General features: G+C 41.4%; 1 protein-coding gene across 2 annotated transcripts in view; it reads left to right on the forward strand.

Moving 5' to 3' along the window:
- Positions 1 to 13002, forward strand: part of LOC138295851 (zinc finger protein 544-like) — a 130532-nt gene that overhangs the window by 38564 nt on the left and 78966 nt on the right. For both annotated transcript variants that reach the window (XM_069234439.1, XM_069234440.1), the window contains exon 4: positions 2255 to 2371. In XM_069234439.1, the coding sequence (XP_069090540.1) occupies positions 2255 to 2371 (117 nt within the window). The remainder of the gene's footprint in view (positions 1 to 2254; positions 2372 to 13002) is intronic.

The raw sequence follows: 13002 nt of genomic DNA on the forward strand, positions 1-13002 counted from the left end.
GAGTTCACTAACCCGTGAGCCTACCACTCTTCCCCACCCGAGTCACAGTATTTATGTAATTCGTTAGTGGACTTCTTTGAACAGAAAATAAATCAAATATAGGATACATTTCCAAAATGTATAGATTCTAAGGTCCATGACACTTTCTTAAATCTTTGCCCTACACCAATTATGACACTCTCTAAAGTCTTGGCCCCCACCCCAATTTTGCTGGCCTTTTCAATTTTAACTTGTTTACTCCAGTGGAGATAGCAAACGCTCTCAAAAAAGCAAAGTCTTGTTCTCCTTCTGATATCTGCCCTCCCAGAATTATGGCATCACTTGCAGAGCCTTTTGCACTGACAATTTGCTCCTTATTCAACCAATCAATCACCACTGAGAAATTTCCCCAGATGTGGAAAGAAGCATTTTCAAAAAAGGGCACAACTCCCGGTATCTGACTTAACCAACTGTAGGCCAATCTCTCTTTTACCCCTTTTAAGCAAAGTCTTGCACGGCCTAATCAATAATCAACTTATGAACTATCTTGAGAAAAACTGTATTCTAGACCCCTCGCAATCTGCCTTTTGCTCACCTCACAGTACAGAAACAGCCATAGTGGCTGTAACAGATCATACTAGATTAGCCCTGGACTCTAACACACCAGTGATGCTGGTGTTGTTAGATTTATCTGCTCCTTTGACACAGTGGCACACCAGAAGCTTTTACAAAGGTTGCAAGACTGCGGAATCCAAGGATTGGCCCTAAAATGGTTTGGGAACTATTTAAGTAACAAGACGCAAAATTCTCCAACAAAGTGGCTTGATAAGGGAGTGCCTCAGGGCTCTTATTTAAGCCCTACACTTTTGAACATTTATGTGGCTCCATTAGCAAACACTGCCAGAATGCTTGGAGATACAGTCATATGCAGATGACACTCCTCTTGAAACAAGGGCCCTGCAAAAAGCAAGCAATGTTTCCTATCTGGAATTAAAGCAATTGCTGCTTGGATGTCTTGCAATTATCGGGAACTGAATGCTGCCAAGACAGATATATTAATGTTTGGGAAAGCCCAACTCCATTGGGCAGATGACTGGTGGCCAGCTGAATTGGGCGTTCACCCACCCCTAAATAAGTAGTGAAATATCTTGGTTTCCGTCTTGATAACTTGTTGACTATGAAAGATCAAGCTATATCAACGCCCGGCTCTTATTTTTCCATAATGCGTATGTTAAGGTAAGCCCTTCCTTTCTTAACATTGTGGGCCAGGGCTCATAATTAGCAGGCTCTACTCTAATGCCGTGTTAGTCTCCGTAAAAGAGAGCTTATTTGCTAAACCACAAGTAGTTCAAAATACAGCTGCCTGCCTTATCTGTAACTTGCCATATGAGACGGCTTCGTGCCCCCCCCCCCCTTTCGCAATCATTGCATTGGCTATCGATCTGAAAGAGTCATCTTCAGTATTTGCTGCCTCACCAATAAAGCCTTAAGGGGTTCTGGTCTGCAGTATCTCTCCCAGAAGCTCCTGCTTCACTGCTCTATGAGGCAATTGCGAACAAGTGAAAAAGCACTCTTGACTCTTCCCCGTGTAAAAAAAAATCCAAAGCAGGGGGTAGAGCTTATTCTTATCTGGACCCTTACTATTGGAATCAACTGCCATACAAAATTTGTGCATGCACTGACTACCAGCATTTTAGGAAACTGCTCAAGACTACCCTTTTTCTAGCTTTTACGCCCTCTGCTGCACCTAGGAGCGCAGAGATAACCCTTCTGGGTTGATTTGTGCGCTATACCAAGTAAACAGTGTCAGTTTATTCCTTTGATTTTACTTGTAGCCCGTAAGACTTGAGCTAGGTTCATTGTTGTGAATGAGAAAAATGTCAGAATTAGAAAGAAAATACAAATGAATTGTAAATAGTTTTATTATACTATTTGGTGTCTTAAGTTCAATGATCTCATGACAGATTTAATCGCTTGCCAATTGAGGCTGCATAGTAGCTTTTTTGCCCCTAGTGTAATGTCGCTGTTATTTATTTGCCTCTGTTCACTACCATTTTCATGCTGTTACAGAGATGTCGACAGTATAGCAGGCATTCAAGGGAGATTGCATGCATGAAGTATGACAAGAAGGGGGTAACGATGAATTAGTTAAGACAAATTGTAGTAGTTCAGTACCTTGCCTGTTTTTTTTATAAGCACTATGAACAATAGGTACCAAATAGAAAAAGGGAAGTTTATACGTGGTGCCAGCTAATGAGAAAATTCTATCTTTCAGGTAATAAAGTTGGCAGCTTTGAAATTTCCTTTGGGATAAACAGAGACGAATACCACTTGGATCCTCCGGACTGCATCAAAAGGGACCATGGTTGCACCAGCTCAGGTCAAGAAGAACGTAGGTTAACCTTGAGTTCTTTGGATTTTCATAGATTATGATAAATTCCTGCCTTCAATTTTTCATAATGAACCAGACACTGAGGCGTATGGCTATGCATGTATTCCACTGCAGGATTTCATACTTCCTGATCTGCAAACTTTAAACACTGGGTCACCCACAAATAAGTAAATACGCATGGGAGTTATGAATGGACTGATGCCATCCCAACCCCAAGTCTTACCGTGCCCACACCAGGTGTCTTAAGGTTTCTTGGTAAATATTGTTGACTGTAACAACAGGGCAATCAAATGGGCACTTAAGCCCCATCTTTTCACAATCAGTTAATCATCGCACTAGTTACTTAGCTCCACCTCTGTGACTCTGCAGTCCATTTTGTGGTATGTAATATTGTCAGGTGTCTTTAAAGCACAATATCACTAATCAGATCTCTTGGCAGTGAGGATTAGCGTTATGCTACAGTAGAGGGAATGAGAATTAAGTTGTGTGAATATAGTTTTAAGTTCTTTTAGTGTAAGGGAATTTTGCATTTCTTGCGTGTGAGTTCTATAAAGAAGGGGCTAGGGCAGAAAAAGCATGGCCTCCTCACCTGGTTTTTGGTCAAGCATAGAAGTGCACAAGTGCTGCTTTTCGACCTGTTGTAATCTATTCTGTGGGCTGTAAATACGCCCATCTCAAGCCTATCACTTTAATTCATTTCTGGACTTGCCTTTCAACAATCCCTTGATGTCAGTGGGAAATCCTTTTTGTTTGTCCCGTCTTGAGGCTCTTTTGTTACTCCTTGCAGACTGACCCAATTACATGGATTATTGCACAATTGCTGAGGGAGGGCATACTACTTTTTAGGTCGAGAGTTAGCGTTCGACCTATACTATACTGTGAGTTCCAGCGTTTTCATTTGTTGGTTCCGGGGTCCTTAAAAAATCCTTGCTTGCTAGTGGTCAGTTCTGCCTCTTTGTCCTGCCTTTTTCTCTTTGGGAGCAGCACAAAGTACTGTATAATTACGCTCTGTCCTGCTTATCTCTTCTGTAAGGGACTTTTTTTTTAGTATTTGCCTCTCTGTCTTACACTGTGGGTGCTTGTTCATTCCCTCCTCCCCACCAGCTCCCTCTGTAAACATAAACCAACAGCTTTTCCAGGGCCAGCTTGCTCTCTTCCTCTTCTATTTTCAGTCTGTGTGGCAAGAAAAGTCCAGACAGTAATTTACAATGCTAAGAGCTCTAACTCGAGCAAACACAAGACCATTGCATTCCAAATGTTTTTTTTTGCTTTCTGCCTAATGCGCTTTTCCGATGGCATTAATTTACAACTCTAACAGCTCTAACAGCTCTAACTTGAGCAAACACAAGACCATTGCATTCCAAATGCTTTTTTTTTCTTCGTTGCCTACTCTTGTTTAGTGAACCTTCAGTTTACATTTGCTTTGTTTCAAACAAGGCTGTAAATCAGGCTGTCACATTTTCTTTTTGTGGAGCCGAGTGTGCATGCATGCAGTTCCTGGTGGTGGGAGGGAGGGCAGATGCCCGGTTGTTTATTACGTGCTACAGAAGAGTGTAGTACAGTAGATAGACGCCCATCATTGGCATGTTTAAATAGCACACATTCTTACATGCAGAGAGAGCTTGTTTTCAAAATTATGATTTTTTCCTTCTAATTTATTCATGACATGACTATTGCCATATAATTGATAATTATTTACAAGAACACCATGCTTATTTAGAGATTACATGAGAGTGTAGCTGGATGTGGAATCGAAGTGTGTGCAGATAAAGATGGTTTATTTTTGTGCATTGCCGCCGCTGTATTGTAGCGTTAATATAGTGCTTCACGCCCTTGAGCTGGGACATAAAGCGCATTTGCCAGTGTCACCACAGTCCTTGCTTTAATGAAATATGCAAATACTATTGCCTGATATTCTGAAGCAAAAAAACGCAGAAGTGTAAACCACAGGCCAAAACATGAAAAACATGGCCTAGCTTCCTTTTTGTTGTCCCACCAGTACCCACAAAAGAAAAAAACGTACTGCCAATAGCACTCTCACATGAAAAAGCGCACTATCTACGAAGCAGCTCTCAGATAAATGATATTCCAGCCCCAAGTGATATGTGCCATGTAGCATTTTGTAGGGGGTTGGCCTAGGGCGGTTTTGTGAGCACGCCTGAAAACAAAACAGCAGAACGTTTCATGATTTCACCACTTGGGCAAATATGAAGTTAGTCATAAGTTTCCTGAGTATTTGTTTTTATATATTTAAAGACAGAGGGTGACCTTTCAAATCCCTGTTTTCAGATCTTTTTTCCCCCTCCTCCTATCTATGCGTGATTTTGACTTTCTTTCCTTGTGCCTTACTCCGATGAGGGAAAACAAGTCCTGTATCCCTGCCTAAGAAATGACTGTGAGGCCCGCCGCCTGCAATCATAAATCTAGCACCGCTTTCACCATGTTCAGCTGTGCGATTTACAGCAGCTTTTGTCTTCAAGGTGATAATAAAACAAAGTGCTAACTAAGAGCGAGTAAGCGCTTCATGTGTGTAACTTGTAGTCACTGATAGTTTTAAAACTGACGTAAAAAGCATTTGTGCCCATCTTTGCACTCTCACTGACGTTTAAGAAATGACGATTTCTGTATGCGGTTAAGTATTTTAAATATGCGGTGGATATCCGTATGAAAGGGAAGGTTCTTTATATCTCCTGTGACTACTGTGAAAGTTTCCAAACTACAGTGCGGACTTTTTTTCTAGTTTGTTGTTGTCATGTACAAGTTTTTTCTTTTTTAATATTTCAAAAGAGTGTTATTTCTTCTTTTTTACCTTATTTATCTTGTGCTTTTGTTGTTTGCATTCGTCAATGTTGTAAGTATAACGTGTACAAATACAGTTACTTGCCTACAACCTGACGAAGTCATGCTTGTGATAGGGTGAGATAGGGCAATCTTTAAAAAGCACACACAAACCCTGCAGTGTGTTGACATCATCATTTTTGTCTACGTGCCTGCGTCAGTTGCAAATTTGCTCTTTTCCGTGTGGGTGTGCAGCAGAAGTCTGATTACCTAGCACAGGTTGTTGTGGGCTTGATGTAATGCCATGAGGTTCCAGATCTTTCTTCTTTTGTCTCACACATATACTCTATTTCTTCTCTTAGTTGTGTTTTTATTTTCTCATTCTTACTTTCGCTTCTTTCTTTTATTTCTTTGCAACCCCTTCTCTTTCTTCCTTTTCTCTGTAGTATTCATTTCGCTTTTCTTTTAATGCCCCATTTGCTTTCTCGCCGGAGGCCTAGCTATCAATGAGGCAACAAGTGCAGTGATACCAGGGCCCAGAGGCCTATGGACCTCACTCAGCTGTAATTACTGCTGTATTTCCCTACCGAAATTCCAGTCAAGCATTTTCCTCTCTTATTCCAGGGCCCATGACACTGTTACTACACCACTTATCCTCTCCATCTTTACTCACGACCCCTTCTTTCCTTTCACACTCCAATTCGTCACAAATTATATTTTTAATGGTGTTTTGAGCATTACACTCTAATGTCAAAAGTTTATTTCCAATAAAGGTTTATATGATAATTGTATATGTTTTAAGAAAGAGGAATAAGTTAAATGGAAGTGCTTTAGTTAAATGCTGGGTTACTGGAATTATACGACAGGACAAGGTGAAATTATGAGACAGGGTTGACCAATTTATGTGGCAAGAAAAGTCCAGTTATGAATGTACAATGCCAATAGCTCTAACTCAATAAAATGCGAGATCTATTGCATTGCAAATGCTTTTTTGCTTTTGTCTCTCCCCTTTGTGCTCCATGGCTTTCATAAAACTATTGTAATTGGTAAATACTTTGCCTAAATAAAAACACAGAAATCATCAAAGCGGCTTTCCGGGCACAGTGAGAGAGCCGATACTACCGTATTCACTGGACTCAGGGAAACTCACCCCATAATGCTTTGCAGGCATTCTTTTTCAAAACAATTTTGCCCATAATTCAGCCTGTGGTGGTCCTAGGACAATGGGACCACCACCAAAACGTTCAGCTGTATATGTCACCTCTTGGTCCCCATACTGTGTTAGTGGGGACCCCAAAACAATAACCCCTTCCACCATTCAGTGCCTTTTTTGACCTCTCTCATGGCTGGAACTTTTGTTTTACAGCTGAGAGTAGTTTGTGTTTTAAGGGTCTTGTTGGTAATATTATTGCAGTGGGCTTGCTAGCTCTGACAATGCGTAATGCGCTATGCCTTTTAGGGGCTAATTATATGGTTGCACTGCATTATTTTCTGCCATTCTCTTTTCATGTGGTTATGCTCTCTAGGGGCTAACTATATGGTTACCTGACCATATTTCTTACAAATGCTATTTTTACTGTGGAGTTCTCTACAGGCTTTTCTGAGCATTACAGTCAACATACTACGATATGTGAGGCACTCAGAAACTCGCCCCATAATGCTTTGCAGGACATTCTTTTTACAATAAATTTTTGCTCATAACTCAGCCAGTGGTGGTCCTAGGACAATGGGATCACCACCAAAACATTCACTGCAACATTCTTTCTCTGTCTAGATCATCTCTGGGTCCCCACACTAGGTTAATGTGCACCCCAAAATAATAACCCCTCCCACCATTCAATATTGGTTTAACTTATCTCATGGTTGGAACTTTTTTATTGTAGCAGGGAGTAGTTTGTGTTTTAAAGGCCTTGTTAGTAATATGATTGTAGTAGGCCTGCCATCCCCGAAAATGTGTAATGCACTACTTCCTCCAAGGGCTAAATATATGGTTGCACTGGATTACTTTCTATCATTTTGTTGTCATGTGGTTAAGCCCTGTGGGTCTAACTATATGGTTACATGAGCATGTGTTTTGAAAATGTTATTTTTATTGTGATGTCCTCTATGGTCTGTTCTGAGCACTACAGTCAACATACTACCATATTCGCGGCACTTGGAAACTTGCCCCATAATGCTTTGCAGGGCATTCCTTTTACAAAACATTTCTACTCATAACTCAGACTGTGGTGGTCCTAGGACAATGGGATCCCCTTCACAATGTTCACCACAATGTGATCTTTCTGTCTAGATCATCTCTGGGTCCCCATACCCTATAGTGGGGACGCCCTCCCCCCAAAAATAATACCCGTCCCACCATTCTGTGTATTTGTAAGCTCTCTTATGGCTGAAACATTTTTATTGCACCTGAGAGTAGTTTGTGTTTTGAGAGCCTTGTTTGATGTCTGGGCACCCCTCAGTAAGGCTAGTAATATTGGTTGGAAGACTAAGGAAAGTATAAGGAAGTAAAGATAATGCATGATTTTTGGGACAGTTCTTCAGAGAGCCCAATTGGTGAGACATAGGAACCCAAAAGAAATTCTGGTGTGTATGGGTAGCCAGTGATGTTGACAATGAAGAGTCAAGACTGAGCAAAACATGGGGAATGTGTAATCATACCGACTGCCTCAGTCTCCAACTGCTTAATTGAGCAAATACAAGGCAGTTACAACTCTCCAATGCCTCATCTCCTCCTAATCCCAGCTACACAGGGAACAGAAATTGTTTTTGTGCACAATGTCCATATCTTTTCTATACCAACTAGGGCATGAGTCTTGCAATCAAGAATAGTGGGACAGATGCATGTTCTCCAGGAATAAGAGAGCCAACAACTTTTGTGCATCACCCTCACAGAAACGTTCCTTGTTGCATTATTCCAACTGTCAATTCACTTTTGCTGGCTGAACGTTACAAACTTTAGCTTAGTCCAGAATGCTAAATATTTCCTCTATTTTCTACACTCTCCTGACTACTGCTAGCACAAATATCCTATGCATCCATAGACACCATAACCTGAACACAAGTTCTACAAAGGACATTTCCTTTTTGAACTGGCATTGGAACTGTCCTTTTGTCTATGGGTTTGTACTACAGACTGTCTGGTGCCCCTCCCCCAAAATCCCTTGAACTGGACCCCACTAACATGCATGAAGAATAACTTCTTTCACTGATTGGTGCATCAGCTATCTGTATTTGCAAACCCACATCCACCCCCTTTAATATAATTATTATTACTGTTATTGTGATATTTGTTATTAGGATTCGTTATCATCTTCATTATTAGAGTCTTACTTTATTATTATTAATGGTATTGTTTTATTGTAGTTATTATTATCAGTGATATTATTTGTATTTATTATTGTAAATATTGTTATTATTTTACATCATATGATCTTCATTGATTGTCATAAGCAATAGAATATTCCCGCCTCTGTGCAGGGACACTGGAACACTTTTAAAACAGAACAAACAAAATCTAATAGTGTAAAATTGGCATTTGTAGATCCAGATACATATATGTATTATCCTGTCTGAAGCCATATTTTGCAAACAATTTCAAGTAGGTGCTTTTGCCATACAAACATATATACAGGTACAGTGTAAAAAACACCCCACTATTGCTGCCCAGCAAAAGCACAGAAATGAAAGAATAGCAGTGAGATCCGGTATAAACTCCAAAAGGAGGCTGGTCCACTGAAAGGAAGATGCCCACGAGCCTTTACAACATGTAAACAATTCCTGATCACGGTTGATTGCCTCAACATCGAACACTAGTTTGGTTTCTATGTGTTCGCCGTCAGGATGGATATAATGTCTGGTACAAGTCGAAGAAGCAGTGCTTGATGCAATGGTATGCATCACTACTTTCTATGCTTTTGAAATCAGAGCACACAATCATTACTGCAAAAGAATTAAACACTAGGAGCTACGTCATTCAACATCTACCTCTAAACATCGACACATAGAATTTCAGTGCCAGTAACCCTAAAACATTGACCTTAGTAGCACCATGTCATGTTCTCCATCTCCAATGGGCTCTCCTTAGCTGCTAGCTGTACCTGTGATTATTATTATTCTGGCTGACACTATACAGATGGCTGTACTCCCTCAGAATCTGCCTTATAACTCCACAATTTTGTGTCCATACAAATGGCCTCATTTAGGTCTTGGCGGAGAGAATACTCCATCACAAATGTGACGGATAGTGACGGATATTCCGTCCACCGTATTACGATCTCCATAGGACATCATTGGATCGTAATAAGGCGGACCAGATATCCGTCACATTTGTGACGGAGTATTCCCCTCTGCCAAGACCTAAATCAGGACCAAAGATTACTATGTCTTGCACCAAGAACATCTAGTACTCCTTAGACTACTATATCAGCACCTTTCGCAACCTGCTAGCACTTCCTTAGAAGGATTGATACCAGATGCTAACCCCAGCAGTAAATAGCTGACTGAGGGATGTACAGCCCAAAGGAAGAGAACACTAACTGCTCCTCCAAGAATACATGCACTTCCCACACTCCTGTGCTTCTTTGTGACTCTTAGTCAAGGATCTAGCTAGTGGATGACAATACTGCTATCGATGCTCTGTTGGCACAAGGAGCTATGAAGCTAAAATTTCAGCTGGAGAGACAATAGACAACTGATTCTCTTATTATGAAAGCACTTCAGCCAAAGTCCTAGTTAAGACCATTTCTAGTACCAGGTATAACTGAATTTCCAGAAGAAAAGTTACCAACGCCAGCAAAACCCAAAGTGGCCACACAAAGGCTGCTTAAAACATACAGTCCTTTTAAGATCTATTTCTGCCTTTTTCTGGTCTTACCCTAAGCCATTTTTAGTGATAATCTCAGTTATTCAGAAGTGGCACTCACCTGCTCTTTAAACCCTCATGCTCCTGTTAAAGAAGGTAAAAGGCAAAGTGGAAGAAAGATGTCTGGAGCAGCATGAGCAGCCTTGAAAGTGGAAAGTGTCACTGCTTTATTCCTATGAGATAGTTCTGTGTAGGCATCCATGCAGTCATTTCCAGCGCACATTCCAAAGTATCATTGGCAAAGCTGCACTGAAGTGTTACATGAAGGCCTGTTAGGGTCTAGTCAGGTGATCATTGCTTCTCTGAATTGTGAGGATCTAACAGTCTCTAGTGATTGTCCTGCCTTGACTCTAAGCTGTTCCTAGCTCTGCCGGATAACATTGAAAAAGCCGCCAAGTTGAAAATCATCAATCTACTTTCTTTTTGGAGCAGTCCTCTTTGGGCCACTCATACTGGCGGGAATATGCAAAGGATGACAAACAAGGCGGAAACTATGAAAGCACAAGTCATCCATGAGGAAAACCCGTTTAAAGTCTCAATTCAAGCACAAAAACAGAAGGCCATCTGCAGCACCCAGCAGAGGCTGCAAACCCCTCACTTGGCCTACCAACAAAAAATCTCAGCAACACAACAAGACTGTCATCTAGGGGAAAAAGCTCACAACCTCAGCAACAACAATCTTCTTCAGGGAAGGCACGAAGTAACTCAAGGCACTGATTTACCCTCTTCCTTTCTATAGTGTGTCATTCAATTGGTGGGGTTAAGGAGTGTTTCTTATTGTCTAGAAGAATGGAAAAGCAACCCTAGCACATATGAATGCTTAACATTTTGCAGAAGCTTACACTCTTTGGTTCAGGTCTTCCCCACTGAAAATGTCATTAAAGAAATCACTTAAAATGGAACATCATTTATTAGAACATTGGAATGTTGGCATGTCCATTGAAGACAATGAAGTGCTGCGGGCTTTTACTGGCCCATAAAAGCCCGCAGCGTCAACATTCCAATGTTAGCTTTGTTCACAGCAACAGCTGTGAACAAAGCCTCATGGAGCCCGAGGGGATTTTAACCCCCTCGGGCTCCGTGAGCAATTTGTTTTATTTAATAGAACATTCTGCCCTGAGTGGCAGAATGTTCTAATAGCCTTAGAACCCGCCGTAGCGGGCTCTACCGGCTATTAGAACATTGGAACGTTGGCAGCTCCATTGAAAACAATGGAGTGCTGCAGGCTTTTACTGGCCAGTAAAAGCCCGCAGCGCCAACATTCCAATGTTCGCTTTGTTCACAGCAACAGCTGTGAACAAAGCCTCACGGAGCCCGAGGGGATTTTAATCCACTCGGGCTCCGTGAGGAATTTGTTTTATTTAATAGAACATTCTGGCCTGAGTGGCAGAATGTTTTAATAGCCTTAGAACCTGCCGTAGTGGCTCGGGCCTTTAACGCGGGAGCGGGCCTTTAATAGCCGGTAGAGCCCGCTACGGCAGGTTCTAAGGCTATATTAAGGCACGACCCCAGTCTTCCTCAGACATGTGCCACAGAAAAAGCAAAAATGAATTTACTCATGATATTTCTTATTAAGTAACAGAATACAGACCAATCTTGGTTCTCAAATGTGTGAATATGTGGCTCAAGAGGGAAAAGTTTTGTATGTTGAAGATTTTGTAGGTATTAATTAATCCAACCTCTTAAAGGAGACTGGGTGCGTGCAGTGAACATTGTAGAGGGATACTTTCTATGTTACAAGAACAATGTGAAGTTTCTGAGGTTTGTGGTACGAAATAACATTTTACCAGGCAGACCTATAGCTTATTCAACTAGAGGCAAAGCTTCTACAAAAGCCTGGTTGAGAAATTTGTCTCTTCGTTCTCTGCAAGATAGCTACATAGTGGTCTACTCACACCTCAACAAAACACTATTGCTTAGAGTCAGGCCCCAAGGCAGACGCAGTTGGGGGCAGGCTGCGCTATCTTTCATTGCCCGTTATGTTCAGTTTTACCATCCTACGTTCTGAAGCTGCTGCTCATTGAGGTTGGGCTTGCAGTTGTGTGACTATCAAAGAAGATCCTACAATGCTGGAAGAAAGGTAAACTACTTGTAATCCTAGTTCGACATATTAGGATCCATCATTGAATTCATAGACATCCAGTCCACCTTCCTGGATTTGTACTAGGTGTGGTAACACTGTGTGGTAACTCTGTGAAAGCCTATTACAAGAACGGAGGCAATTGCCAGACAAAGCATCATAAGTTATTGTAGCAGCTCCCTTCCCTAATGAAGCAGACCAATTTCAACATTTCATATGCATGCTGCGTGCCTGGATGTTTTCCCCTTCATTTCTGCTCTTTTCCCCATTTTCACCTCGGCAGCAGTGTTAGGGGGTTATGCGTAAATGTAGGTTTAGGTACGGTTGTATTGTAATTGCAAATGGAAACACTTGAAAGTTCTGAAATATGCAGACTCGGATATGCTGTAGTGGGTGGAATAAATCTTCAGTGAACGCCTGATAGCTCCTAAGTGGGATGGATATGCTCAACTGTGTTTCCTGAACTCTCTGCACCTTTGGGGCGCAAGCTGCACTTCCCTGATGAAGCCCAGCATGGCTGCAACATTTCTGTAGTTACTAATGTTCCTGCTTGGCCAAGGCAAACATTTGCATATGATCCATGTGTGTAGTGGCACAGGCAAGCTAAAGAATTAGGAAATGGGATATTCTCACATAAATTACCAGTGGTTCAAATTGATTCGAGCATTTGGTTCATCACTTCAGCGTATTTTTATATCACATTATATTCCGGCAACACTGCAATATCTTCTAGTCTGTGCTTGGGGGGGGGATGAGTTGATTATCGAGGTGTTTTTTCAGAAGGAGTGGGCCCACCAGTGGAATATTTAATGGTTACATGTCTGACACCAAGAGATGCATTTCCTACTTGCCCAAGAATTCCTTTTAAGAGGGAATGTGTAGTTTTGGGAGAGTGGAGCACATGCTGTCTGA

The sequence above is a fragment of the Pleurodeles waltl genome, chromosome 5 (assembly GCF_031143425.1).
Source record: "Pleurodeles waltl isolate 20211129_DDA chromosome 5, aPleWal1.hap1.20221129, whole genome shotgun sequence".
Taxonomy (NCBI): Eukaryota; Metazoa; Chordata; class Amphibia; order Caudata; family Salamandridae; genus Pleurodeles; species Pleurodeles waltl.